Source organism: Cimex lectularius, unplaced genomic scaffold (assembly GCF_000648675.2).
Source record: "Cimex lectularius strain Harlan isolate CLEC.00 unplaced genomic scaffold, Clec_2.1 scaffold214, whole genome shotgun sequence".
Classification (NCBI taxonomy): domain Eukaryota; kingdom Metazoa; phylum Arthropoda; class Insecta; order Hemiptera; family Cimicidae; genus Cimex; species Cimex lectularius.
The window spans coordinates 215,516-242,865 of NW_019392963.1; the positions used below are offsets into that span (position 1 = coordinate 215,516).

General features: G+C 34.4%; 1 protein-coding gene across 1 annotated transcript; it reads left to right on the plus strand.

The window, feature by feature from the left end:
• Nucleotides 1–4,667: 4,667 nt before the first annotated feature.
• LOC106671084 (clathrin heavy chain) lies at nucleotides 4,668–25,502 on the plus strand. The gene is made up of 29 exons (XM_014401890.2): nucleotides 4,668–5,037; nucleotides 13,393–13,600; nucleotides 13,679–13,947; nucleotides 14,022–14,183; nucleotides 14,253–14,366; nucleotides 14,439–14,612; nucleotides 14,684–14,860; nucleotides 14,936–15,061; nucleotides 15,132–15,320; nucleotides 15,398–15,580; nucleotides 15,647–15,896; nucleotides 15,955–16,259; nucleotides 16,336–16,554; nucleotides 16,618–16,883; nucleotides 16,941–17,090; nucleotides 17,186–17,270; nucleotides 17,573–17,718; nucleotides 17,875–18,251; nucleotides 18,320–18,477; nucleotides 18,666–18,811; nucleotides 18,884–19,010; nucleotides 19,074–19,241; nucleotides 19,389–19,538; nucleotides 19,602–19,733; nucleotides 19,804–19,914; nucleotides 19,978–20,148; nucleotides 20,231–20,452; nucleotides 21,498–21,573; nucleotides 23,497–25,502. The coding sequence occupies exons 1-29, from the start codon at nucleotides 4,996–4,998 to the stop codon at nucleotides 23,607–23,609; spliced, it is 5,016 nt and encodes a 1,671-aa protein (XP_014257376.1). The 5' UTR covers nucleotides 4,668–4,995; the 3' UTR covers nucleotides 23,610–25,502.
• The last annotated feature ends 1,848 nt before the right edge of the window (nucleotides 25,503–27,350 follow it).

The following is a 27,350-nucleotide window of genomic DNA, read 5'->3' on the forward strand; positions in this document are numbered from 1 at the left end:
TGGTTTGGCATTGTTGGCCTTTCGCGAACATTTAACCACTGACCTGACCGACGCAGATTGTCGTACACAATCCATTTTTTCATTCTTCTTTCATGAAAAAGCTCGATTTTTGGCCTAGGAAGCCACAAAACGCATATATCATGTCGCTTCAACTCCTGCCATTCAGTGAGCTCACGAGGCACCCATAAATCAAGCCTTTTAATTTTTCTACAGTTCTAATTGGCTTGAAACTGTGAGTGCACTTGTTTTTAGTTGTGCTTTGAGCTCTGGCTGTTTGATTTTGATTTTCTTTCCCAGTACGCTTGAGGACTTCGTCGTCAATGATGGAACTCTTCATAGGTTTATTCATCAACACATCCCCAAACATTACATTGATATTTCTTGTATCTGGGCACCCGAATGATCGAGTATAAACTTAGTAAAAAACAGCACGTAATCCGCATCTCCGTGTTCATATTTGAAAGAATACTAAAGAGTATGTCCGAGCGGATCGAAGTCACGATAGCTCAAGTGGTAGAGCAGTGGCGTATTTAGCCGAAGATCGTGGGTCCGAATCCTGCTCGTGACACTGACTTTTTTATCTCGACCTATTCCTTTCATAAATATTAACTAAAGAGTGTTATCATCACCTGGCGGGCAACATGAAGAAATCTCACAAAAACTTAATATTTGGGTTAAACTAGTTTACAAGTAAGGGGGACAAGTATTTAGATGTATTATTATAGAATAATGAAAATATCAATCAAAAAAACTTATAAAAGGTCCCCACTATTCAAGGATAAGTTGTTCGGTCGTTTCCGGTTATCCTGATTTGTCTGGACTCCTGGACTCTGTTTTGGATCTGTCAAACACTTGTCGTTTGATATTCAGTTAAGAATTTACTAAATTTAATTATAATAAATTTATTGGTAAATTGTTAAGGTCTGCCGGGTGATGGACCATTAGCTTGGTAGTTTCCGGTCATACTGTTCTGGTTATTATCTATATGATCGTTTTAATCTGTCATACGTGTATAATCAAAGATGCTATGTTAAACTGTCCTTCACACAGAATGGTTTGCAACTAAACTGGCTCAAAATTGAGATGCAGAAAACGCACCAAACATTTGATAAAAATTCCCAACAGATATTATTTTCTAGTTTAACAATTGTCAGCAATTTTCAGTTTTGCTTTTGGTTTTATCTTAACATATGTTTGCGTTTTTGGGTTGGATATAAAAATTTAGCTATAAAATTTAAACAAAAGTGAAAAGTAAACGTTGCTAAGCAACTCTCCCATGTAGTGTAGTCTAGCTTTTTAGCCAAAATACAACATTTATTAGTACTTACGTTAAACGGGAATTAATATGGTGAGTACAGCCACACTTGAAGGACATTTGATTGATATTGCTTTTTTAGACTGAGGGATAACGAAATATTTCAGGAGACAAGCCCTGTAAAAAGAAGAAGAACTCAATCTCCCGACAAAGGTTTAGTCAGTGTGACGTATTCTCAGGGAAATCTCAGCCGGGAGCGCTATGCCACTCCGTTGCTGAAGGACAACGAAAACAACAGTGAAGACGACGGAGAACAGAACCGGCTGAAACCGTACCCCAGCGAGATGAACATCTTATTGGAGGCTGCCATTAAAGACGAACGTCAGCAGACTCAACGCAAGAGCCGAAAGATAGATATGACGGACGACTGAACACACTCAAAAGCCTCACAACTGACAGATACCTTGTTAACAAATTATTCCGTTTTCCCGGTAGAATTCACTTGGCAAAAATAAATTTCGTAATTAGTAACTAACAAGATTGTTTTTTATTAATTTTAAAATCATTATTATTGGACATTGACCCAAATATATGTCGCGCTATTTCATCTCCATGTCGATGTGAGAGATATTCAGATCTTTGTGTATGTCGCTATTGTGATCATACCAAGGTGCACCGACCATATTTTGAAACACTTTGTTGTATTTTGGACCGTTGTATTTTGATTGTATTGCTTCTTTTGGCACACATCCAGAGTTGTTTACCGCATATCCATATACATTAATGGATAAAATTAACGCGCCACCCTTAAATTTTAATGCATTCAGGTTTATTTATATTTTGCAAAACAAAAATAGGTTTGGTTGTAAAAAAATAAGACATTTAAAAAGAAAATGTTTATTACCTAATTCTAAAAACATACTGAGTAAAGAACAAAAAATAAAATTTTTTGTCTTCTTTAATACCGAATATAACAATATCTCTGGCACGAAATACGTCCGTTAGGCGCCTTTGCATTCCTTAGAAAATCCTGAGGAATTCTTTCCCATTCATCAAGAACAGCCGTTTCCTACTCTTCTAGGGTGTTAGGGCCTAGGTTTTGCCGTTGTACTCATCGCTTAAGGTGGTCCCAAATATGTTTGATTGGGTTCAAATCTGGGCTTTGAGCTTGTCGCACCAAGCACTCAATTTCAACCTCATTCAGGTAGTCATCCAAAATGGGGCCTGGCATTGTCCTGCATTAGGAAGAATATCTCACCGATGTGGGGGCAAATGGCACTACATGTTCTTCGATTATGACTTGTAGGTACCTCTGTGAAGTAAGGGAACTTCCTAGCACAACAACCATTCGGTGCGGGCGTCCAAGGAAATGGTACCCCAGAACATCAATGAACCACCATAGAATATCATCTGAGGAACCATACTGAATGAGGCGTACCTTTCTCCTGAGCGTCTCCATATGAAATTACGCCCATCTGAAGATTTGAGGCCAACTCTCATCTCATTATAAAGAGAACTCGTTCACAATCTTCCATGTTCCCATACGAATTGAAGCCTGACCATTTTCTGAGCTGTGGTAAGGTGAGATCCACGAGCCGGGTGTCAGGCCCTGAGGTTATTTTCATTGCCTTCTTCTTACAGTCCTGGAGGAAATTGAAACATTTCGGGCTTGCCTTATTAGATTTCTTATGTCATTTCGTGTAATTATGGATGAATTTATCATTTCTCTGTCTGTAGACCTAGACCGACCCTGTCCTAGCCTTCTACTGTGCAACCGCCAAAAAAATCATCCTTATGAAGTTTGCGCAAAATTTCTTTGCCTTAACAGAAACGGACCTTTTCCGGATAAAATTGTTACTTGTGGTGAAAAGTGAATTCTCTACGATAGCAGCAATCGTTGTGGGCAGTGGTTCGACAAAGGAGAAGCGCACCACATTTTCCAAAGCCACCAACTCATAAAAAAAAAGTTGATGGTGACTCTTTGGTGGGCTTCGCTGGGGCTGATTTACTACAGCTTCTTGAATCCTGGAGAAACAATCAATACCGAAATGTAATGGTCTCAAATTGAAGCAATGCACCAGAAATTGGCATTAATGAAGCCATCTTTCGTCAATCAGAAAAGTCCGATTCTGATACACGACAAAGCTCGACCCCACTCAGGCTCTCACATGTACGAAAACTGTTGGATCTTGGTTAGACATCTGGACAATCATACAACATAAAAAAATTATCGATAAAAAGTAGTTAGAAAACGCGTTTACAGAATCTGTTAATAATAAAGACTCAAAATTCTATTCAGAGGGTATGCAACACCCTGCACATCATCTTCTATTTACATAATTATTTAATTTCAGTTAAAGTATCTCAGATCAAAGTGTCCATAAATCATTTGAGGAGAGAGGTATCTCTGGAGTGATGGATGGTATTTTATTTAATAAAAAAATGTTTAAAATTTTTAATTTAATTTATTTCCAAATCGTGAGATGCGGTCTGGTATGATGTAGGTTTCAGAAAAACATTTTCTTTATCGTGCCAACGTTTCGATTTTTATTGAGATCATCTTCAGGCCCTGGGATTTACAAACATTGTTTACATATAACAATTACATTTACATGTTTACATCTCACGATTTCTAAATAAATATCGATTAACGGTCACTAATCACCACACATTAATTTAATTGCTTTCATTTTATGACCATTAAGCTGCATTACTTTCAAGACAACCCAATACTTTACCATTGAAGACGTTTGGTTTGTGAAATTTCGAAGAACGCATTTCTGGTAATTTATTTTAATCTTCCAAGAATCTGTCCACTCATGGATGCTGTCGACTGGGATTTGCAATCGGTTTGATATGTTTATGGATTCATTTTTCGACTGGCATAGAAAAGATAAGGGAAACTATCGAATTAATGGGGGAAGAAAGAGTTGAATAATGGACAAAACGTGGGAATATCCGAATGGCGGGCCGATTCGAAAATTGGCGACAATCCCGATTCTCGGCGATCTCGTCTCGAACCGATATCGGTGGAGGGGCGGAATTTTCCCGGGAAAATCTCTCAGGAGATTTATTCCCGGAGAGATTTTCCCGAATTTGACTGGATTGAAAGAGATGTCGAGGCCGGCAATTCTCGGGACGAGGTGAAATTGATAAGAGGAAGTGATTCGTAATTCGATTTATTAATGCGATTTAAATTTGTTTTGGAGCCAGGGGGTCGTGGGCCGTCTCGGGACAACGCGGAAGGCGGGATTAGCAGAATAAAAAGAAAACAAATTGGAAAAATTATAAAATAAACCGGGAAAATAAAATATACAGAGTGGAATATCAATAAAAAATAATAATCTCTTGCGCAGGTTGTCCATGTGGCAGTTGACGAGTGAATCAGCGGAAGAAAATAGTCCCGACGGTTCAATTCGTCCGTCGTCGTCAAAAACCCGTCGGAACGGTGAAAAGTGGAAGTTTTTCCGTCGACCTTTTTCCGGGATTTGTCGTCTTTGTGGCCCCGACGGAAAAACGGCCCCTGTTCCGTTGGTTAAAAGGCTTTTCCGGCCGTCAGACCGCGGATGAATACACTCGGCAGATTCCGGCTGTGTGTCTGTGTTGGCCATGTTGTTACTTTCTCGTAGATAATGGCAGCCTCGACACGGTCTCTCTAGACGGCCGTTTTATCATCCGTTCTCTCTCGTCGACCGTCAGTTCATCATTTTCAGTCCCACCTGGGCAAAACAACGTTGGAAATGGCGCAAATACTCCCGATACGCTTTCAGGAGCACCTCACGGTGAGCTTTTTTTTCTTTTTCTCTTTTTTGTACCGGGGCGAGAAGAGAATCGCGGCCGAGAGGGAATACGATATTCACTCCCCCTCGGCTTATGACACCGCTATCTCCAGGCAGGCCGGTCTCCCATCGCATACCACAACCGGGAAACCCTTTCCCAAACATTCCCATTAATTATTCCTTTATTAACAACTTTTTCGCCCTTATCCTGTTTTCCCGATCTCGGTTTAACGCCCCCGGAGGTTTCGTTTTGCAGGCCGACTCTCGTTTTCCAGGTTAAACCTTTTACCTAATCCCTCATTCCTTAATCCGATTCTTCCTCTGATCCATCTTACTTTCTTTACCCAGTCCTTTATTCTCTTTTTTCCGCCGCGACCCTTGTTAAAACGTCAAATCGTGACATTAAATTAGTTAATAGGCCTCCTTTGATTGAATTGAAGTTCGAACGTCGGTCCAAAAGGATTTCTATTTTTTTATTTTTTCCATTGCGATATCCGAATCTCTTTCGAAAAGACTTCGCTTCTTTTTGGAGGATTTGGTCTTTTGCGGGGTTATCGCCGGTCGGAACGGGTTTCGCTTCCGAAGTTTATCAATAGTTGGAGGAGGCTCCGGGCCACATGTCAACTATCATCTTTTGCCTTTATTTATCTTATCTTTTTGTTCCACACTGCAGGATACCATTAACAAAAAGATACTGTTGTGTAAACAATCTTTAAAAAAAAATTAACTTATGTGCCGTTTTGGCGTCATTATTTCTCATCCTTTGACGTTTCCGGCCAAAAATAAGTTAAAAAGGCCTATTTTTAGACGTTTTTGTCTTATTTTTTACCGGTTTAGGCTTGGAATTCCTTAGATTTTTGTTTTTGTTTTTTCCTTGAATCGGTCTTTTTTTAGGTGGTTTTTGACCGACAGGATCGCGAGGATTAAATCAAAACCCGTGGTGATTCATGAAATGAGACACGTTCTCTCAGAGACGAAGCCGACCTGTCTATTCATGAAACGGGCGAACCGTACCTGACATCAAATCACTTATTAATTAATCCTTTTTTTTAAATAAATAAATAAAACATTTTTATTCTATTTAAGCATGTTATTTCTTGACAAGAGTATAGGGAAAGAGTTGAATTTGTTCGTTAAATATACTTGTAAAAGCTGGCTTGAGTCATTAATCACAGGTTGCATAATGCATTCACAAAAACAAATCAGATTCGATTAATAGAAATTAATGTAAACAAATAAGTGTTTTATTTACAATTTGTACTAAACTTATAAAAAACTAGCCATCATTCATTTTCCAAGTCTTGAAATTCATGAACATTCCTTTAACCATCAAGGAACACTGTAGTGGAATTGTATTCTGTGCCTTTTCGGTTTTGTACAATAATTACTGATTATCTATTAGTAAACCTTTCCTCATTTTGACTTGTAAAAAAGGCTGTTATTCATCCTTCATTCCCATTCCAAAACAACGGGTGTTAGAAATTCAGATGGAATATTCCCTCAAAAAAAGATTTGGGCACCATCAGAACATCAAGGTTTTGCAATAGAAGCCTTGTATTCTGTGAAATGCATTTTAAGATTTGTTCAATAATAACTGATTATTAGTAAACCTAACTGAAATAGGCTTTCGCAAAATCCTCAATTTTCTTTTGCTTCATTTAACCTTTTGCTTGCCTGCCTTCCTGATTCCTGTTACATGCTTCGGTTTATTTACCAGAGATGACTTTTCCACTTTGCTTTTTATCGGCACTTAAGAATAAATTCATTATTACAATCAAATTCTTCGTCGGCATTGTAGGTCATCATCGGCTATAGTTATGGCTAGGGGGAGAAATTTGCATGTTCTAATAGAAATATCGTCCATGCATCTCTTAGAATGATGTGCAATGGACTGTTAAAAGAGATTTGAGATCAGAGCATCAAATATTGAATGCTGCAATAGAAGTATTTATGAAATGCCTTTTCATATTTGTTCAATAATTACTGATTATATCAGTAAACTTGATTGAAATAGGCCCTCACAGAAGCCTCGTCAATTCTGTTTTGTTTCATTCAACCTTTTCAACCTGCTTCCCTTTACTCAATTCCACTAACAGTTGCCTTTTCGGTTTCTTCATGAATGCCTTTTCGATTTTGCTCTTTGTCCCATTCTCTTTTTGACTTTTAACAAAGATATTCAAACAAACTGTCTTTCGTTCGGATCCCAAAACAATGAATATAGAAATTCAAATGGAACATCCCTTAAATAAAATAAAAAATTGGACCACCAGAGCATCAAGGATTTAAACATGTTCAAACTGTTTCTATAGATCAGACTGGGTCGGCAAACTTTTTTTAAAAGAGGACAAATTCTAAACCAAATCAGGTTTAGCAGACCAGGCTGAAAGTTGAATTGACAGTGGGTCACTTAGGGTGTTCTAGCATTTTTTCTTTAATTTTATTTTATAACAAATCTTTGGACAATAAAACATTTAATGAAATTATTTGTTTAAAAAAAATATATGAGAAATAATATAATTCACATTTTGTAACCAACTTGTATTTATTAAGGCTGGTATCATTTTCTCCATTAAGGAACGTTTAATTTTGCGAATTTTACTCTCTGCCATAGCCCATAAATTTTCATTTGGGATTATATCAAGGAATTTGTTGGGGTGTGGGTAAAGGTAAAGAGTTACAGTCGTAATTGAACCAGTCTTTGGTTATTCTGGCTGTATGCTTTGGGCTGTTATCTTTTTAGAACAAATAATACATTATGATGGATGTTAAGAAGAATACCTTACTGCTTCACTTCACAGTCGGTGTTATATTTTGAACTTCCTAATACCAGGTTCTGTTTCCTACAAATGTAATATATCCAAAAATATTAAACTTACTTTCATCCGAGAAGTTATTTTTCTAGAAGTCCAGGCACTTGTCGACATGTTCTCATGCAAAATAGAGCCTTTTTTTTGTCCTGTTTTTATTAGTTATATAAGTTTTTTCTCTACCTATTCTGTCTTTGTGTCGCGCTTTATGGAGGTGATTATGGATAGCTGTGGCATAACAAATGATTTATTAAATTAATTAAAACAGTATTAAAATTAAAAAACAAAAAATGATCAATTGGAACAAGAGGCTGGAAAAAAAGGCTCCTTCCATCTTTCACAACCTTTACAAAATAGTTGATGGTGGATCTGCAAGTCCTTAAACATACGTTGAACCAGCACTTGATCCGTTTACACGCATTGGTTTTGGATGTTACTCAAACTGCTTTCGGCTTTGCACCATTTTACAAAAGAGACCTGATTAAACAGGAACTCACACCCATGCTGAAACCTGACAGGCCAAAAATAGTGAGGATGGCATATACCATTATGATCAAAAACGACCAAACTAATCATTCTTAAATAGTTAAACCATTAATTAATTATTTTTTATTAAGTTTTTCTTTTGCTTTTAGCTGTTTTTGTTATTCTGCTGTATCTAAATCTCCCTCCCCATGTAAACTGCCGGTTAGAATTAACAAAAGTGAATTGGCATTTGCGGAATGGGCATCGTTTACCAACATTTGATTGTCAATAGTGATAAATTAACGTGATCTAACAGTGTTGAATATTTACTTCAATATAAACTTTAGATACCATGAAAATTTAAAATTCTCTGGTGTTCTTTTAAATCTTAAATGGCTTTCAATCTTCAAATGATGCTCTAAGAACTGGACTCTAATGGACTATCCTGACTCCGGCCTGTTCTAAACATGGTTCTTTAAATTTATGTGACATGAGATGGATAAGGATAGATTACTTCCAAACAATAATAAAAGAATTAAACATGGATCTTTAAATTTGTTACTTACCTACTTTAATAGGCATTAATACTTATTACTTAATTTATTTATTTAATATAATACATAAAATTGCTTAAATTTACTAATTGAACTTGCTAATTAGTAAATGTTGTCTTGTGTGTTTAAAGTGAAATAATTCTTATATAATATTTAAAATTTAAAAAAGAATTATAACCATGTTGTTGTATGGCATATTTCATGGTCTTCATTCTGTATGTTTTGGTTTCATTGGCTCATTCTCAGCAGTGGTTCCGCGATTCAACTCAATCTGTGTCTGTACAAGGGACATTTTTAAATACACTACAACCATGGGTATGGTGAAGCAGAAGTGTTTTTTCTCTTTACCTCCAACCATCTGACTTGTATAATGTAAATTAATATACAATTACCTTAACTAAACTTATAATTTTTTAAATTAATTAATTTATTTATTTGTTATTTTTACAAATGTACCGATATGAATTTAATGCAATACGTGAATTTTAGTTATATAACCAAGGTTTGTTTACAGTTACAAGCAGAGTTCTCCTTATCTAAACTGTGTTTGTAAAAATATTATTATATGAGAAAATGATAAAGAACCAATGTGGAGCCTTTCCATGTATAGCTATTTACATACAAAAATTCATGACCTATAAAGAAAGTTAATCTCTTTTATTATAATTTGCACTAAATTAAATTTAACTTCATTACTCACACATGCATGGCACTGAATATACAATTTGTGTTTCACTATTTTTTCTTATTTCAAAAAGTTAAAAGAGCAACAACAAAAATACAGTGTTTGAAAGAAAAAAAGTACTTGACAATCTTCACAGCCAACGGGAAAATAAGACGTGTTTATGCTGACATTTTCTGTTTTATTTTTTAATTTTGTTTACAATGATTTTTAGCAATGAACTTTGCCACTTGACTAATCGAAAACATTTAATGCTCATGAAATTCCAAAAACTGGAAAAACTCATTTTTCACCAATTGAACAACAAATATTTATTATTACCTGCTGTTAATTAAAGGAAGAGTTAAACTTATATTACAGTGGTACCTTGAGATATGAGTTTAATTTTTTCCATGACTGAGCTCGTAAGTAAAATGCTCTACGTATCAAGTCAATTTTCTTTATTGAAATTGAAATGAGATTAATTAGTACCAGCCCTTAAAAAATTAAAAAATGTATTTACAATGATAGCATATACATAGTATAAATTATTTACTTCATTCAGTTCCCTTTTATGTACCTTGATTATAATATAAATTAAAAACAAATTATATTATACACAAAAAAGCTAAAAACAGTAAAAAAAGTACAGAAAAACACAAAATTAAAACTAAATAAGATGGAAATGCTTCTGTGATGGGGCAAACATATGAACTGAACAAAGTAAGTGACCAACAACGTGGTGGTTGTGACATTACCAGAGCAGGTTCATATCTCAAATTCTAGCTCTATTATAGCAGGCTCATGTATCAACTTCTGGCTCATAACTCAAAATTGTGACCTATTGAGAGGTCAGACTCATACGTTGGGCACTCGAATTTCAAGGTACCACTGTATTACTGAGTAAAAAAATTACAAGCCTCTAACACAAACTTAAGCACGGTTCAAACATTTGAAATAAATAAGCCAGTCATTCATGTTAATGTGATATGAAAGTTTTGGCAAGTTTGAGTGATTTAAAGGGAGAAAGTTTTGCTCCACATGAATTCGGTGGTGTTTGGCTAGGTTTAAGTATTAGTCATTCTAATATACAGGCGTAAGAATCACTCATCTATTGTTTATTTGTATAATTTTATTTTATATAGAAGTTAGTACAAATAAACAACTTTTGTCCAATCTGATAATTATCAAACAATGATTCATTTAATTTCTTCTCATCATTTGTGTATTTGGTTTTGATAGCTAAACAATTGAAAATACCAATGTCGGACTGACCTTTTATTACTTAATTTTGAAAAGCTTGTTGACTAGAGTAAAATTTTGAATAATCATAATAGAAATTTGGATTTTTTGATTGTTGTGAAGTATTTTTTTATTAGATATAATGACTGTTTTGATGTGCCTCTTAACTTGGATTGGTTACGATTAGGATGTAAATTTCACAACCGGTTTCAGAGTTTATTGCCCCCATCATCTTGGTGTGTTATCTACAATACTGTATACCCATTGTAATATAAAATTAATATAATTATGAGAATTTATAATTAGTAAGTAAAAGGAAGGCTAGTTGTTTTGTTTTTCTTTATCGTTAGTGGGTTCCTTCAACAATTGCCCGTGCCTCAATCTCTTTTCTGCAAAAGTGGTGTGACATGTTGGTTGGGGATCCCAAACTTTCTTTTATGCGTGATTTTTAGGAGATGTTGAGGGGTATGAGAAGTCTTTCATCTTATTTAGGTACTCTTCTTCCGGATCTAGATCACTTTTGAGGATTTCAAACTTTTTTTCCAATTCATAGTCAGGCCTTTTTCCTTCTATGTGTGTCCATTTATGTCAACATGTTGAAAGGGTGATCTTTAAAATCTGAGGGTCTATTTTGGTTTGGTAGGTGTTCCATTATTCTTGTTGTGAATTTTCTTCCTGTCTGTCCCACGTATACACCTTTACACGAGTTGCAAATACATTTTTATTTTTTATTTTGTTTTGCATTTGATAACATTTTATGGGTGAATTTATATTTTATATGCTACTTTAACTTCTTTCTTGGAAATGATTTTACTAAAACTATTGCTAATGTTTTTTACATAAGGGATAAAAATGTGTGGTGATTAGTGACCGTTAGTCGATGATTATTCGGAAATCGTGAGATGCGGTCTGGTGTGATGTAGGTTCCAGAAAATCATTTTCTTTATCATGCCAACGTTTCGATCTTTATTGAGATCATCTTCAGGGCCTGGGATTTCAAACATTGTTTAAATTTAAAAAATACATGTGGAAAAAAGTGATTTTATACAATGCAAAAAATATTTTTTATATTCAATCAAAGTATTTGTACTCACTCAAAGTGTTTGTTTTCTGCGTAATTGTGCCACTCTGGCGTATCATATTGAGAGTGCCAGTGAGATATTGCTGTTTTATTTTTATACACGTTGGATTTTGAAGTGGGGAAGGAAGTCGATATAGAAAGACTTTTTTTGAATAAAGAGTCGGCTTCTTTGAGGTGAAAAGAACTGACGATGGGAAAAACCGTTGGTAATGGTTCGACCAGATTATCCTTTCAGGATTATATAGAGGGGGATAATTAGGAAAAGGAAAGCTAAATTGTTGAAAAATTAAACTATGTAAAAATGTTTGATGTGTGGAATGTGATGAACATATAAAACATTCATAACAGATAATCTGGCCGATCCATTACCAACGTTTTTTCTCATTGTCAGCTCTTTTCACCTCAAAGAAGCCGATTCCTTATACAAAAATGTCTTTCTATATCGACTTCCTTCCCCACCCCTTCAAAATCCAACATATATAAAAGTATAGATAGAATATAAAAAATATTTTTTTGCATTGTATAAATTCACTTTTTTCCCACATCCTACATGTATTTGTTACATTTAAACAATGTTTGTAAATCCCAGACCCTGAAGATGGTCTCAATAAAGGTCGAAGCGTTGGCATGATAAAGAAAATGTTGTTCTGAAACATCACACCAGATCACATCTCACGATTTCCAAATAATAAGGGATAAATAAGAAAACCTTTTTGAAATCCCGGTGCTTTGTTTATAGTTAGCTTTTTCTTCTTTATGTATCAATTATAGAAGGCTTGTTTGTATCCATTATTTTTGGCCAAATGTTTAATCAGGAGTTCTTTGTCATAGTTTTCTCTATTTCTTAACACACAAAATCAACTATTTTGTGGGTCCATGGGTGATTAGATTCATTGTGGATCATGTTGTCTTTGGTGGATGGTTTTCTGTATATATTGAAATTAAATTTATTATTTTTAATTTGAATTGTTAAATCCAAAAAGTTTAGTTTTCTATTATTTTCTATATCCATAGTGAAATGTACTTTTTCGTGAATACTATTTCTAAAATCTAAGAAATTGTTTGGAAAGATACACTAACAGACTTACACAAATTCTTAAAGTTTATCAATAGTATTCATGAAAAAATAAATTTGGAGTCCTGTCTGGCCGTATTAATATCGTGTTCTATCTATCTTCACTTTTAGATTCAATTTGACACAAGCGGTGTACCTTTTAATTTAATATTTTTAGCACTAGAAGTAGAAAATTTAGAAAACAGCAGTTTTTTTATTTATTCAGAAATCGATTAACGGTCACTAATCAACACACACTTTTTTTATTGTTTACGTAACACACTGCTTCATGGAATTATCACGCTCACCGTCCTGAGAGAGATGGACTTATAACTGCTATAAATTTCAAGATTCGTCATTTCACCAGCTTGGGCCATTTCATCATTTCTTTCACTTACTTAGTTATTTTATGGATATATATTAATTTTTAATTACTAATGTGCTTTAAAACTGGTACTTTATCAGCTCACTGAATTTTTTGCTTTTTGTTTCAGCTTACGAGCGTGGGGATAAATCAAGCTAGTGTTAGTTTCAGCTCCTTGACTATGGAATCGGACAAATTCATTTGTGTAAGAGAAAAAGTGGGGGATTCTTCGCAGGTTGTTATTATCGATTTAAATGATACAGCAAACCCTATAAGACGCCCAATATCTGCCGATTCTGCAATAATGAATCCAGCCAGTAAAGTTATAGCTTTAAAAGGTACTAAAAATATTTTTGTTGCAATTTTTTATTAGCCTTATATCATATAACTTACTTGTTTTTGTTTTTTTTCTTTAGCCCAGAAAACATTGCAAATCTTTAACATTGAAATGAAAAGTAAAATGAAAGCTCACACAATGATTGATGATGTTGTATTTTGGAAATGGATTTCATTAAATACATTAGCGTTGGTGACAGAATTATCAGTATACCACTGGAGTATGGAAGGAGAGTCTCAGCCAGTCAAAATGTTCGACCGACATTCCAGCTTGACATCATGCCAAATAATAAATTATAGAACAGATTCTAAGCAAACATGGTTACTCCTTATTGGGATATCAGCACAAGTAGGTTTTTTTCCTTAAGTGAATTTCATTTATGTTTGAACATGTATTTTTTAAATATACATAATTTTTTATAGCAAAATCGTGTTGCTGGAGCTATGCAACTTTACTCTGTTGAAAGAAAGTGTTCTCAGCCAATCGAAGGTCATGCTGCTTCGTTTGCGCAGTTCAAAATGGAGGGTAATGCAGAAATGTCTACCTTATTCTGCTTTGCTGTCCGTTCAACTCAAGGAGCAAAGGTATTTTCATTGTCATTCTCTCAAGAACACTAAACCTGTGCAATAGTTTAAAAATTGTTTTTCCTTTAGTTGCATATCATTGAAGTGGGCCAGCCTCCAACTGGTAATCAGCCATTTTCAAAGAAAGCAGTTGATGTTTTCTTTCCAGGAGAAGCAGCCAATGATTTCCCAGTAGCGATGCAAGTAAGAAAAACCCGAACTAGAAATAGGTTTGTGATTTATACAAAACCTTGACTTACTATGTCAATTATTTAGGTTAGTGCAAAATATGATGTAATATATTTAATCACAAAGTATGGGTACATTCATCTTTATGATCTGGAAACTGCCACTTGTATTTATATGAACAGAATCAGTGGTGACACAATTTTTGTAACTGCACCACATGAAGCAACTGGGGGTATTATAGGTGTCAACAGGAAAGGGCAGGTAAATATAATTATTATTTAAAAAAAAAATTCTGTTACAAAAAATTCTATGCATTTATTTTTGATTGGAAGGTGTTGTCTGTGAGCGTTGAAGAAGATCAGATCATTCCTTACATTAATAACGTTCTACATAACCCCGAGTTAGCTCTAAGAATGGCCGTAAGGAATAATTTAGCCGGTGCAGAAGACCTATTTGTTAGAAAATTCAATACGCTTTTCCAGAACGGACAATACGCAGAAGCAGCAAAGGTGTTGTAACTGCTCACAAATATTCTAGACTGTAACAGTTTGTTTAAATCTCAACAACGATGTGTGATGTTGTAGGTTGCTGCAAATGCTGCCAAAGGTATCTTGCGAACTCCACAAACCATTCAACAATTTCAACAGGTGCCTAATCCCCAAGGGTCAACTTCGCCGCTTTTACAATATTTCGGAATTTTGTTGGACCAGGTATATTATTCTCACTTGATAAACGTGTCGAAAAGAAAGGACGCATAACACATTGTTAATTACTTTTCAGGGGAAATTGAACAAATATGAGTCATTAGAATTGTGCCGGCCTGTCCTTCAACAAGGGAGGAAGCAGTTGCTTGAAAAATGGTTGAAAGAAGATAAATTGGAATGTTCAGAAGAGTTAGGGGATCTTGTTAAAAATGCTGACCCTACTCTTGCGTTATCCGTTTACTTACGAGCTAATGTACCGAACAAGGTAAATTATACTTTTATGAGATAGCACAAATGAAATGTTTTATAACTGCATTGATATATATGATTTTTAAATTACAGGTCATTCAGTGTTTCGCCGAGACTGGACAGTTTCCAAAAATAATATTGTATGCGAAAAAAGTCGGATACACCCCTGATTACATATTTTTGCTCCGAAACGTGATGAGAGTGAACCCAGATCAAGGTGTCGCTTTTGCTCAAGTGCTAGTACAAGATGAAGAACCATTGGCAGATATTAATCAGGTTTGTTGTGACAAATCTAAGAACAGAATCTGTTGAGTTTTTCCTTCATGAGGTCCTTTGATTTAGATTGTAGATATTCTGATGGAACAGAACATGGTACCCCAATGCACTGCTTTTCTTCTCGAGGCCTTGAAAAACAACCGTCCTTCTGAAGGACCTCTTCAAACGAGACTTTTGGAAATGAATCTCATTGCTGCCCCACAAGTAGCTGACGCCATTTTGAGTAATCAAATGTTCACTCATTACGATCGTGCGCACATTGCACAGCTGTGTGAAAAAGCTGGTTTGCTCCAGAGAGCTTTGGAACATTACACCGGTACGTTTCATACTCAAAGTGCTTTTATTTTGTTTACTGAGTACATATTTCTTTTTAGATTTATATGACATCAAAAGGGCAGTGGTTCATACACATTTATTGAGTGTTGAATGGCTAGTCGGTTATTTTGGTACACTTTCTGTGGAAGATTCTCTCGAGTGTTTGAAAGCTATGCTTACTGCAAACATCAGGCAAAATCTCCAGATTTGTGTACAGATAGCCACTAAATACCATGAACAACTAACAACTAAAGCACTTATCGATTTATTCGAATCATTCAAGAGTTATGAAGGCCTATTCTATTTCCTTGGCTCGATTGTAAATTTTAGCCAAGATCAGGAAGTCCATTTCAAATATATTCAGGTACAATATTCACATCATCTTATTGACAAGAGGTCGGTTATTTCAGAACCATATGTTATTGTGATTTATGATATAGGCTGCTTGTAAAACGGGTCAGATCAAGGAAGTCGAACGGATCTGCAGAGAATCTAATTGCTACAATCCAGAACGAGTGAAAAATTTCTTGAAAGAAGCCAAACTGACAGATCAATTGCCACTCATCATTGTATGCGACAGATTTGATTTCGTACACGACTTGGTGTTGTATTTGTACAGAAATAACTTGCAGAAGTACATTGAGATCTATGTGCAAAAGGTAAGTTGTACTTGAATCAAATAAAAATCACCTTACGACAATAATTGTAATGATTTTCTATAGGTTAATCCATCTAGACTCCCAGTTGTGATTGGAGGTCTGTTAGATGTTGACTGCTCTGAAGATATCATTAAAAACTTGATGATGGTTGTAAGAGGGCAGTTTTCCACTGAAGAGTTAGTGGCAGAGGTGGAAAAACGTAACAGATTAAAGCTTTTACTGCCTTGGCTCGAGACCAGAGTTCACGAAGCTTGCATCGAACCTGCTACACACAATGCCTTGGCCAAAATTTATATCGATAGCAATAATAACCCAGAAAGATTTTTGAAGTAAGCACTAAAATAAAAAATCTTGTTGAGAGTCTAAAAACTGTTTCTTCTCTCCAGAGATAATCAATATTATGACAGCAAAGTTGTTGGAAAGTACTGCGAGAAGAGGGATCCCCATTTAGCGTGCGTGGCCTACGAACGTGGACAGTGCGATCGGGAGCTTATTAACGTCTGCAATGAAAATTCATTATTCAAATCTGAAGCAAGGTGTTGATTTTAACTAGGTTATTTTGATTAATACGCCAGATGATTAATGAGATTAAGTTTGTATTAAATCCAAAAAAAAATTTTTTTGTTTCAAGATACCTTGTAAGAAGGAGAGATCCGGAATTATGGGCTGAAGTTTTACATGAAAACAATCCATATAAACGACCTCTTATAGATCAGGTACAATTTTAACACTTGTGTATTCTATATTATACTTCACTGCAATATTGAATGAAAACCATAAACTAACTTAACTGTCCCTGAACTACCTAAACTGTTCTTAACACTAACTTAACCCTCACTGACCTTAGCCTAACTAAATGGTCCCTAACCCTAATCTAACTTAATTGTCCCTAACCTGTACCCAACCGTAACTCATGCGCACTCACCACTAGTAACAAGAAACTGGTCATAGCAAAAAAAAATTGTCCAGTCTCAAAAATGTGTCCATGTTAAAATGTTTGTTATCTATTTCATTACAGGTTGTACAAACAGCTCTGTCTGAGACCCAAGATCCTGAAGACATTTCTGTCACTGTAAAAGCTTTCATGACAGCGGATCTGCCTAATGAATTGATCGAATTACTTGAAAAGATAGTGCTAGACAATTCAGTCTTCAGTGACCACAGGTACACTATATAAAATAGTTTAGTTAAAATTTATATTTAAGTGTGTGGTGTTTAGTGACCGTTAGTTGATGATTATTTGGAGATCGTGAAATGTGGTCTGGTGTGACGTTTATGATTTATATTTTAAAAAATTACAACATTCTTTTTTCTCTCCAGGAATTTGCAAAATTTGCTCATATTGACAGCAATTAAAGCGGACAGATCAAGAGTAATGGAATATATAAACAGATTGGATAATTATGATGCTCCAGATATTGCGAATATTGCTATCAACAATCAGCTCTATGAAGAAGCTTTTGCTATTTTTAAGAAGTTCGATGTGAACACCTCTGCTATCCAAGTGTTGATTGAAAATGTCAACAATCTGGACAGAGCTTACGAATTTGCCGAACGCTGTAACGAACCTGCTGTTTGGAGTCAGCTGGCAAAGGCCCAACTGCAGCACGGTCTTGTAAAAGAAGCTATCGATTCTTTTATAAAGGCCGACGATCCATCTGCATATATCGATGTCGTCGAAACTGCTCATAAAACAGGTAATTCTTATTGTCTTTGTTAAAGTTTTGTTTATAATAATGAAACCCCTTATCTTGTCGGCTTTCAGAAAGCTGGGAAGATTTAGTAAGATATTTGCAAATGGCAAGGAAAAAGGCCAGGGAATCTTATATCGAAAGCGAGCTCATCTATGCTTATGCTCGCACCAACAGACTTGCAGATTTAGAGGAATTCATTTCTGGCCCTAATCATGCCGACATCCAAAAGGTGATTGTGAACAAATATCTTTTCTTAATTTTTTTTTTCTCCTCTTTGGATGTATTGCTATATGGATTTTACTTATTATTCTTTGCTTTTTCATCTGTTTTTAGTTATTTGCCCCATTATCATTGGCAACATTATAATACATAAATAAATATCAAAAGAAAATGATGTAAGATTGTTTTTCCTTTCAGATTGGGGACCGTTGTTTTGATGATAAAATGTACGAACCTGCGAAACTTTTATATAATAATGTTTCCAATTTCGCTCGACTGGCAATCACTCTTGTACATTTAAAAGAATTTCAAGGTGCAGTCGATAGCGCTAGGAAAGCAAACAGGTTAATTTCACTTTTTTAAAACCTTGTGGGTAATGTTTATTGATTTATGCTGTAACAAATTGACTTTTTCAGTACGCACACATGGAAGGAAGTGTGTTTCGCTTGCGTCGACAGCGAAGAATTCAGATTAGCCCAGATGTGTGGTCTGCACATAGTAGTCCACGCTGATGAACTAGAGGATTTAATCAATTATTATCAGGTAATAGTTTGAACATTTACCAACGCGTAATATTTCCGATTATTAACACAAGAACATTTACAGGATAGAGGCTATTTTGAGGAACTTATCAACCTCCTAGAAGCGGCTTTAGGATTAGAGCGTGCACATATGGGCATGTTCACAGAATTAGCTATATTGTATTCAAAATACAAACCAGCAAAAATGCGTGAACATTTAGAATTATTTTGGTCACGTGTCAATATTCCTAAGGTAATTACAATAGGTTTTATCCATTATTTATTATTTTTTAATTGAGAGGATTTAAAATATCTGCATTATCTGACCAGCCAGTGATTTTCTTATTGACATATTTGGGGTAAATAATTTTTTTCTGCAATTTGTTCTGTTTGTTTGTAGGTATTGCGCGCTGCAGAACAAGCTCACTTATGGGCTGAACTTGTTTTTCTGTATGACAAATACGAAGAATACGATAATGCTGTCTCAGCCATGATGAACCATCCAACTGAAGCATGGAGGGAGAGCCATTTTAAGGATGTTATCACAAAGGTTTGAATATATTGTACATCCATTAATTAATTTTTGTTTTTATGCTATTTTTAATGCTACTAGGTGGCAAACATTGAACTATACTACAAGGCAATTCAATTTTATCTCGATTACAAACCATTGCTGTTAAATGATATGCTACTTGTACTTGCACCAAGGATGGATCATACCCGTGCTGTTAATTTCTTTAGCAAGGTATTTAAAGTTTATTTTGAAAGTATTACTATGATTGTCTGAGGAGTAATTTTTTAATTTGCTCTTTTAGGTGAATCACCTACAACTTGTGAAACCCTACCTTAGATCTGTTCAGTCTTTGAACAATAAAGCTATTAATGAAGCGTTGAACAATTTGCTAATCGAAGAAGAAGATTTCCAGGTGATTATTAAAAAAAAAAATTAAAATCCGTGAAATCAATTTTGTTTATAACTTTATTTTTAGGGCGTGAGAACATCGATAGATGCTTTTGACAACTTTGATAATATCGTGTTGGCGCAAAAATTAGAAAAGCATGAACTAATAGAATTTAGGAGAATTGCGGCCTATCTGTACAAAGGGAACAATAGATGGAAACAAAGCGTCCAGCTTTGCAAAAAGGATAGGCTATTTAAAGTAATTTTTTAAAACTTTTTACTTTATTTTTTAAAATGTAAAATCAAACCGAATGAGAAATTGAAAATTGTGAAATTTCCAGGATGCTATGGAGTATGCTGCAGAATCTAAGAATTCAGAAGTCGCTGAAGAACTGTTAGCGTGGTTTCTAGAGAAGGGGAATCATGATTGCTTTGCAGCTTGCCTATTCCAGTGTTACGATCTCCTTCATCCTGATGTTATATTGGAACTAGCCTGGAGACATAATATTATGGATTTTGCAATGCCTTACATAATCCAAGTTACACGTGAATATATTTCAAAGGTAAGTTGTAAAAATTATTGTTTAGTTTCTAATTGGAATTTAGGTTATTAGGAGTCAGCTTTACAACTAGCTTTTGAGTTGTCATTAACCTTATGGTTGTTTACCCAGACTGTGAAGGCTAAAGGCCCTTTAGACCTTTGTACCAACCTTCTTTAGTCTTTTTCCTGGCAATATTTAGGCTTGTTTCTTCTGAGTCAGTTGTCCTAATCATGATTGCTTTGCTAGTCCTAACAGGTTCAAGTGGGCTAGAATTTATTCACCCTCCGGTGGTCATATTAAAAAAAAATTTCTCATTATGGACTTTATCAATATAGACACAATGCTGAAGATAGTGAAATGACAAAATGGTCTGAGCAACCCAGTGAGGATAAATATAGACCAGGATGGTCAATAATGATCAAATTACATGGTTCATTATCCCACAAACCATAGAGAGAAATCTTAACTATTTAACACCTATGACCTACAGGTTAAATATTTTGGTCTTTCTGAATTTTAATGAAATAGTTTGCCTTGTCCTGGAGTTCACATAGAACCGAGGACTTCTTGTAATGTATTGTCTGATGGTTCTAAGTTTTTTGTCAATTTGGTATGCCACAAAAGAGGTAAGGGTTAATAAGTGTCCTGATTAAACTTTTCTTAACCATTTTATCAACCTTTTTGATGTCCCTCAGCCATGTATACCCTAGTACACAGACAAGGGTGATTTTGTTATATTCCCATATGTCTGATAGGTTCATGATACAATTCCAAATGGCTCTGGTACCACCGATGAAGTATAGTGGTACTACCAATTTAGTGTCCATGTTCGATTAGATGGCTATTCTTTTCTCCACCCTTTTATTCACCCCGGTAGAAGTCCGACAGTCACATATTGTCCAAGACTTGCATGAATCCTAGTCCTTTGGTTTATTCGTTTACCCATGCTCAGTCTTGGAGTCATCAGTATACCAGATATAGTTGTCTTTAACACAGATACTTTAGTTCTAATTAGAGTTTAATAAACACCGAATCATAATTTTTTCTTATGTTATTCTTTATTTAGGTTGATCAATTGGAAGAATCAGAAACTAGAAGGCTAGAAGAAAGAGCAGAACAAGACCACAAGCCAATGATGATGCGTAAGTAAATTTATTTAATTTGACAAAGCAGGAGAAACTGTAGTAACTTGTTAGGAAAAAAATTAAGGTAATAAATCATAGCCTGCCTTTAAATGTAGTCCTATTTTTGGATTGAGTTTATTTGTTTCAACGGGAAATGAATTCAGACATTGGATCATAAGGTTAAGTTAAATAGCTGATGAGCTTTATTTGCTATATTATTCCATACTATGAAAGATTAATAATTAATATAATGTACTTATTATTGCATATTGTTTGGTAAATAATGTAGTATACAGTCAGACCTTGTTAACTCGAAGGAAATTTATAGTACCATGAAATTCAAGTTATCAAGGCCCAACTTGAGACTAAGCCTACACTGGAGGCGTCCTACTTGCCGCCTACATGTTTACCTGTGTCTGAGTGCCTAGTTACCTGGTGTCTGATCTAATACCTAGTGCCCAGACGATAAGTGTTTACACCAAAGCATCAAAGCTTGTCGTCATAGTTGTGTTGGTTGTTCACAATGTTTAAATGTCTCTCTCAGAATTAGCTAGAGTCAAAGGGTTTTGACAGAAAATATTTCTTTGAAATATGAACAATTGTAGAAGGTGCTGAGTGCGTCACATTGATGGTGAGAGAAATGAAAATTCAGAAGTACGAAGATGTTTTTCAAATTCTTACGAATGACTGTAATATCTTTCGACATCCTTCTCCAGACCTTTACACATAAATAACAAAAGCAAGATACTAATTACATGCTATTAATGCATGATGATCCATGATGGAATTTTAACAACTACTAGGCAACACACCAGGAAACATAGACTTGGCTGACTAGCTGCTGGTCTCAAAGGCAGACCAAGTAAGACATCTCTGGTGTGGCCTTAGTCTTTTATGTCTAGATCTAATTTAATAAGGATGTTTTTGGGCTGGGTATGCAATTTTTTTGCATGTATCATTTTCACATTACCTGGGAGTATGTGGATTGGGTTACGGTTAAGGCTAGGTCTGGTTGGTCAGGTTACATATATTTTGTGAAACATTATTTCGATATTAACATGTTGATTGCATGGAATGGTGCATCTTCCCATGAATACGTTTTAAATTCTTCCTGTGCTTCACCAGCTGCACAATTCTATTTGAAATTCCTAGGGCAGCCTTAGATAGGGCAAAAGTGTCACTGCCTACTGTCATTTCAGTTGTTTTTTTCTTTCTTTCGACTGGAACTGATTTTTCATTTATTCTGTGAGAATGACGTAATTTGCTTTTCTGTGTAAGTAAAGTATAATTCCAGTCATATAGAAGCACTTAACATCCAAATACACGTTGGGTGTCGCGGACAATTAGTCGAACAGAGAATATGAGTTGGATGCTCTAACCACTCAGCCATCATGGTTCCAAAAATAAAGCAATTCCCGCCTTAAAGAAAAGCTTATCATCCAACCCATTGGGTTCAAACCTCTTTAGAATATAATTTTCTTTGATACTATTGTGAATTAAAAACTCATGGGCTGTGGCCGGGATTCAAACCCAGGACCACTAGTGTGACATATGCGCCACTGCAGTCCCCTATTTTTTTTGTTACTGTTTTGTTATTTTAATATATCAATTTACATAAAATAAAGTAAAAAATTTTTGTAAAAAGTAGAAACAATTTTTATTCAACTATATACCAAATTGAACAAATGTTCATCAGGTTGCCTAGTTCATTTATGAGGGACATAACCGTTGCTTTATATAAGTTATGACAAACGTAATAAAATAAATTAAAAATCATTTACAATATTTTGAAGTACCAGAGAGCTATTTTTAGAGGGCAACCAAAATGTCCAAGCATAGGGCACAATATGTTAAGTCGATTTGGATTGCCATAATTTGTGATTATAATTGTTTCTGTTTCTTTAACTCTACATTATTATGTGTTTATTTTACAATTTACAGCTGAACCGCAGCTAATGTTAACTGCTGGTCCTGGTATGATGGCGCCTGGATTTTCATCAGCCTATCCAAACACATATGCACCAGGAATGCCGTACCAAGGATATGGAATGTAAGACAACTAACTATTAGTGAAGCAGGGCTATGATTAAATATAATTTCATGGACTATGGTCTTATTGTCGTTTTATATTTTATCATTTATTTTTTTATCTCACATGTCTTATTCAACCATTATTTGTTATTTGTTCTAAAATTCTATTTAACCCAAATTTTCTTTGTCATCCTCATTTAGATAATAATGTGCAATGCTATGAGTGTTATATCTCTCTTTTAAGGGGATGCTAGTGTCGGTCTGTGAAAGGTAGCTCTACAAATTTTAGATAAAATAATCGATCATAAATAAATTAGCTATTTAAATATATAATTATATATATTGTAAAACATAATATATCAATTATATTGTACCAAATGAGTTAGAGTTGAAACTCTTGTTTGAATTTCAAGCTAAGGTCTGACCAAAGCTATCTGCATAATTGTTTAAAATAATCAGTAATTCAAAACGTTTCTTGTACCGTTGCTAATCGGATTATCGATTAGGCCGTTATTTCTTGTCTACGTCTGAAGATTGTGTGAATAGGCTCACAAGGCTTAGAGCGAATAGCAGTTTGAACTAGTTGTTAGATATAAACATTTATTGTTTGCATTTGTCCATTAAAAAAAAAAAAAAAAAAAAATTGAAGAAAAATCCTTAGTCCATGGCCTCTTGAATGATACGATTCTCGGACACCTGTGAGAATCATGATGTTGCCTTCATTAAATGTGCTTTGATAACTAGACAATTCCATTGCTATGTTGTAAAACTGATTATTTATGTTATAGTTCTTCATATTGTTATATTTATTATGAATTAGTCATAATGAAAAAATAAATAAATATTAAAAAATGGAAGGGTGGTAAAAAATTAAATCATCCCACTGACTGTTGATAAATAAATTGTGAATGATGAAACAATTATCTATTTTTTATAGTATTTTATTTTCTTGTTAAGTTATAGTTTAGCTATAAAATTAAGCATTCCATTTTTCCATTTGTACACTTCAAACACTTATACAGAAGCAAAGAGAAGGATGACACCTTACACACATATGTTATATATAATTGAAATTTAAAATAGATAAATGTTATAATTAATATATGTATGTAAAAGAAAGAAAATTGTAATTAATTGAGAATGCTATTGATATGTATTGTTAATTTATATTTGTTTAGTATGGCTTAAAGCTAATACATTGACATTACAATATATTTAAAAAAACAAAAACAGTATTTAATTCTTGGTTTTATACCGAGCATATTTCCGTCATACTGTGGGAAGATATATATTTAAAATATAATAAAGTAAAAATTTACAACAGTTTTGGCAGCCCGGGGGTTCAACAATATGATCAAAGGTAATTTATTATTTATAAACTAAGTTTTGCTCTTTCAGTTTTGATTTTGTTAAATGTTTGTTTAGTTATATGTATTATTTATTATATTTACAAATAAAAATGATTGGTGCAGTCAAATGGGTTATAAGCATTTAAAAAAAAATCATTTAAAAAAATGCTGCCCTCGTTAACTCAAATGGTCGATTAACTGTTGTATGCTAAGGGGTGTTTATTTGCTCAAAACACTTATCGACGATTGTAATACTCAAACTTGTTATTTACAGTGTATTTGGTTCTGACTTAAATTTAACTAAATGCTCATCCTTTTTTTTATATCAATCAGAGCCTAAATATTGCAATATTTGTCTTTTACACTTCTGCCATGGCTTTATTTTTGTTCTTCTTATATTTTCTTTTTACTTTAATTGATAACCGCTTTGTTTATATCAGATTTATAAGCAGGATTTAAACAAATGGCCCTTGGTATTCACTTACACATTAAATTTGGCTAGTTAAGGAAATATATATAAAATAAAAGTCAGTATTGTAAACATAAATAAAACTTCCTAAATGTGCATTGCCGATTTGTTTTATTTAAACAGCCTTTTTGGAATAAGTAAGGAAAGCTATTTAGAGTAAGTAGGTGTTAGAAATCTGTTACCTGAAGATGAAATAAGTTATTTTTTATCCGTGATGGATTCATAAGGGATAATGCATATATGAAAAAAAACTAGCACAATTAAAGTTTCTAAAATGTCTTCAAGTTCTGAAGAAAAAAAGTTCAAGCCCATTCCTCGTATGCTGAGATAGTTATCTAATCTAATCGTTTTACATTCGTGTAATTTCACAATAGCAATTATTTATTTTTTATGTTTTCTATATTATGGTGGTCTTGAGTATATTACTATTTATATTTAAAAGAGCTGGTATCATTTTGTAGTGTATCTTTTACTGTTGAAACACAATAAAAGCACATTGTTTTGAAAATATAATTTAAAAAAATGCAAATAACAAAAGTGTAATATAGATCTAATGAAATTTAATCATTCTATGTAAATAGCTTATTATTACAATAAGACTTTAATTGACAATTAAGATTGTGATATACATTGAAAAGAGATAAATAATGAATAAATTCAATCACCAATTAATGAGTTTTCTTTTTTATTTAAAAAAATAAATAAATAAATAAAATAGCATGCAGAAAGTAAGACCTATTCCAAACTTGCGACATTTTAATGACAGAAGAGGAAAGTCAAGAATCTACAATGATCCCGTCGTGCCTCTGCAATTATTCCATGATTCACTCAATATCAGAGACAAAATTAAGGAAACTGGTTTGAGAAGTAATTACAGGGTTGTGACAATTTATTCCCCTTGATCCATTGACGAATTACGTCAAACATAATCGGTCAGCCGAGGCCAGTTGAGCTTTTCTCTCGACAGCGTTATTGACACAATGGAACAAAATTAACACCCACCTCTACTATTTAATTATTTATATTCAAAGAACATAATTGGGCTTTAAAAAAAATCAACACTTGTTGGAAAAATATTTTGTTGTTGCAAGAAGTTTAAAGCCTGTGGTCTGATATACCTGGAATTTGGACACTACTGATCATTTAATCATCGCCAACTGGAAAGATCGAAAAGCTGAAGACAGACCAACTCTGAAAATTTGATAGTTTGTAAGTACTCGAGTCAGGAGGTTGTGAGGCCAATTACTTTTCAGTACCAGTAGAATTATCTTGAAGGGTTAGGAATCGAACTCTTTACTTAAGCTTAAGGCTTTATAACAGATCCCAAAGTTTGGTTAAGAGCTGTGTATCCTTCAGGCGGCTTTACTCTCCACAAGAGTTGGGCCTTCCTACCAGAGGATGTTCTGCTTTGTCTCCTTCCTGGTTAGCACAGGTTTGTTTATGCTTTTCCGAGTCTATATGACTGTGTACAGTAAGCAGTCCTATTTATCATTTTACTCTTAGCATCTTCTATGTGTAGTAGCTCTGCTGTTATCATATTGCCGCTGGCCTGGAATACATTCCCATTGAACCAAGTTCATATTTTCAATTTATTGTTGATGGAATTAGAACAACAGGTTCCTGATTTTCCTTCAATGTCGGAGGATCCCAGTCGGCATACATGCACCGATGAGCTGTTTCTTCTTTCTACTGGTAATATCTGCTGCTCTGAATATGGAATCTCCAGTAGTCCTACTATCAAACACTTCCTAGGTTTAATAGTTCTGCATTTGGTCCTTTAATGAACTTTTTTGCATGCCTCTCTTCTGGAATACATTCTCCTTGAACCAAGGAGCAATTTGTTATGCCACAAATGTGTTCAGAGCAGATAAGTTTTTTTGATTGAACTTGTCCAATTTACTGGTCTCCTCGTTGCCTCTATGCCCTGGTACTCAGACAAGGTGATT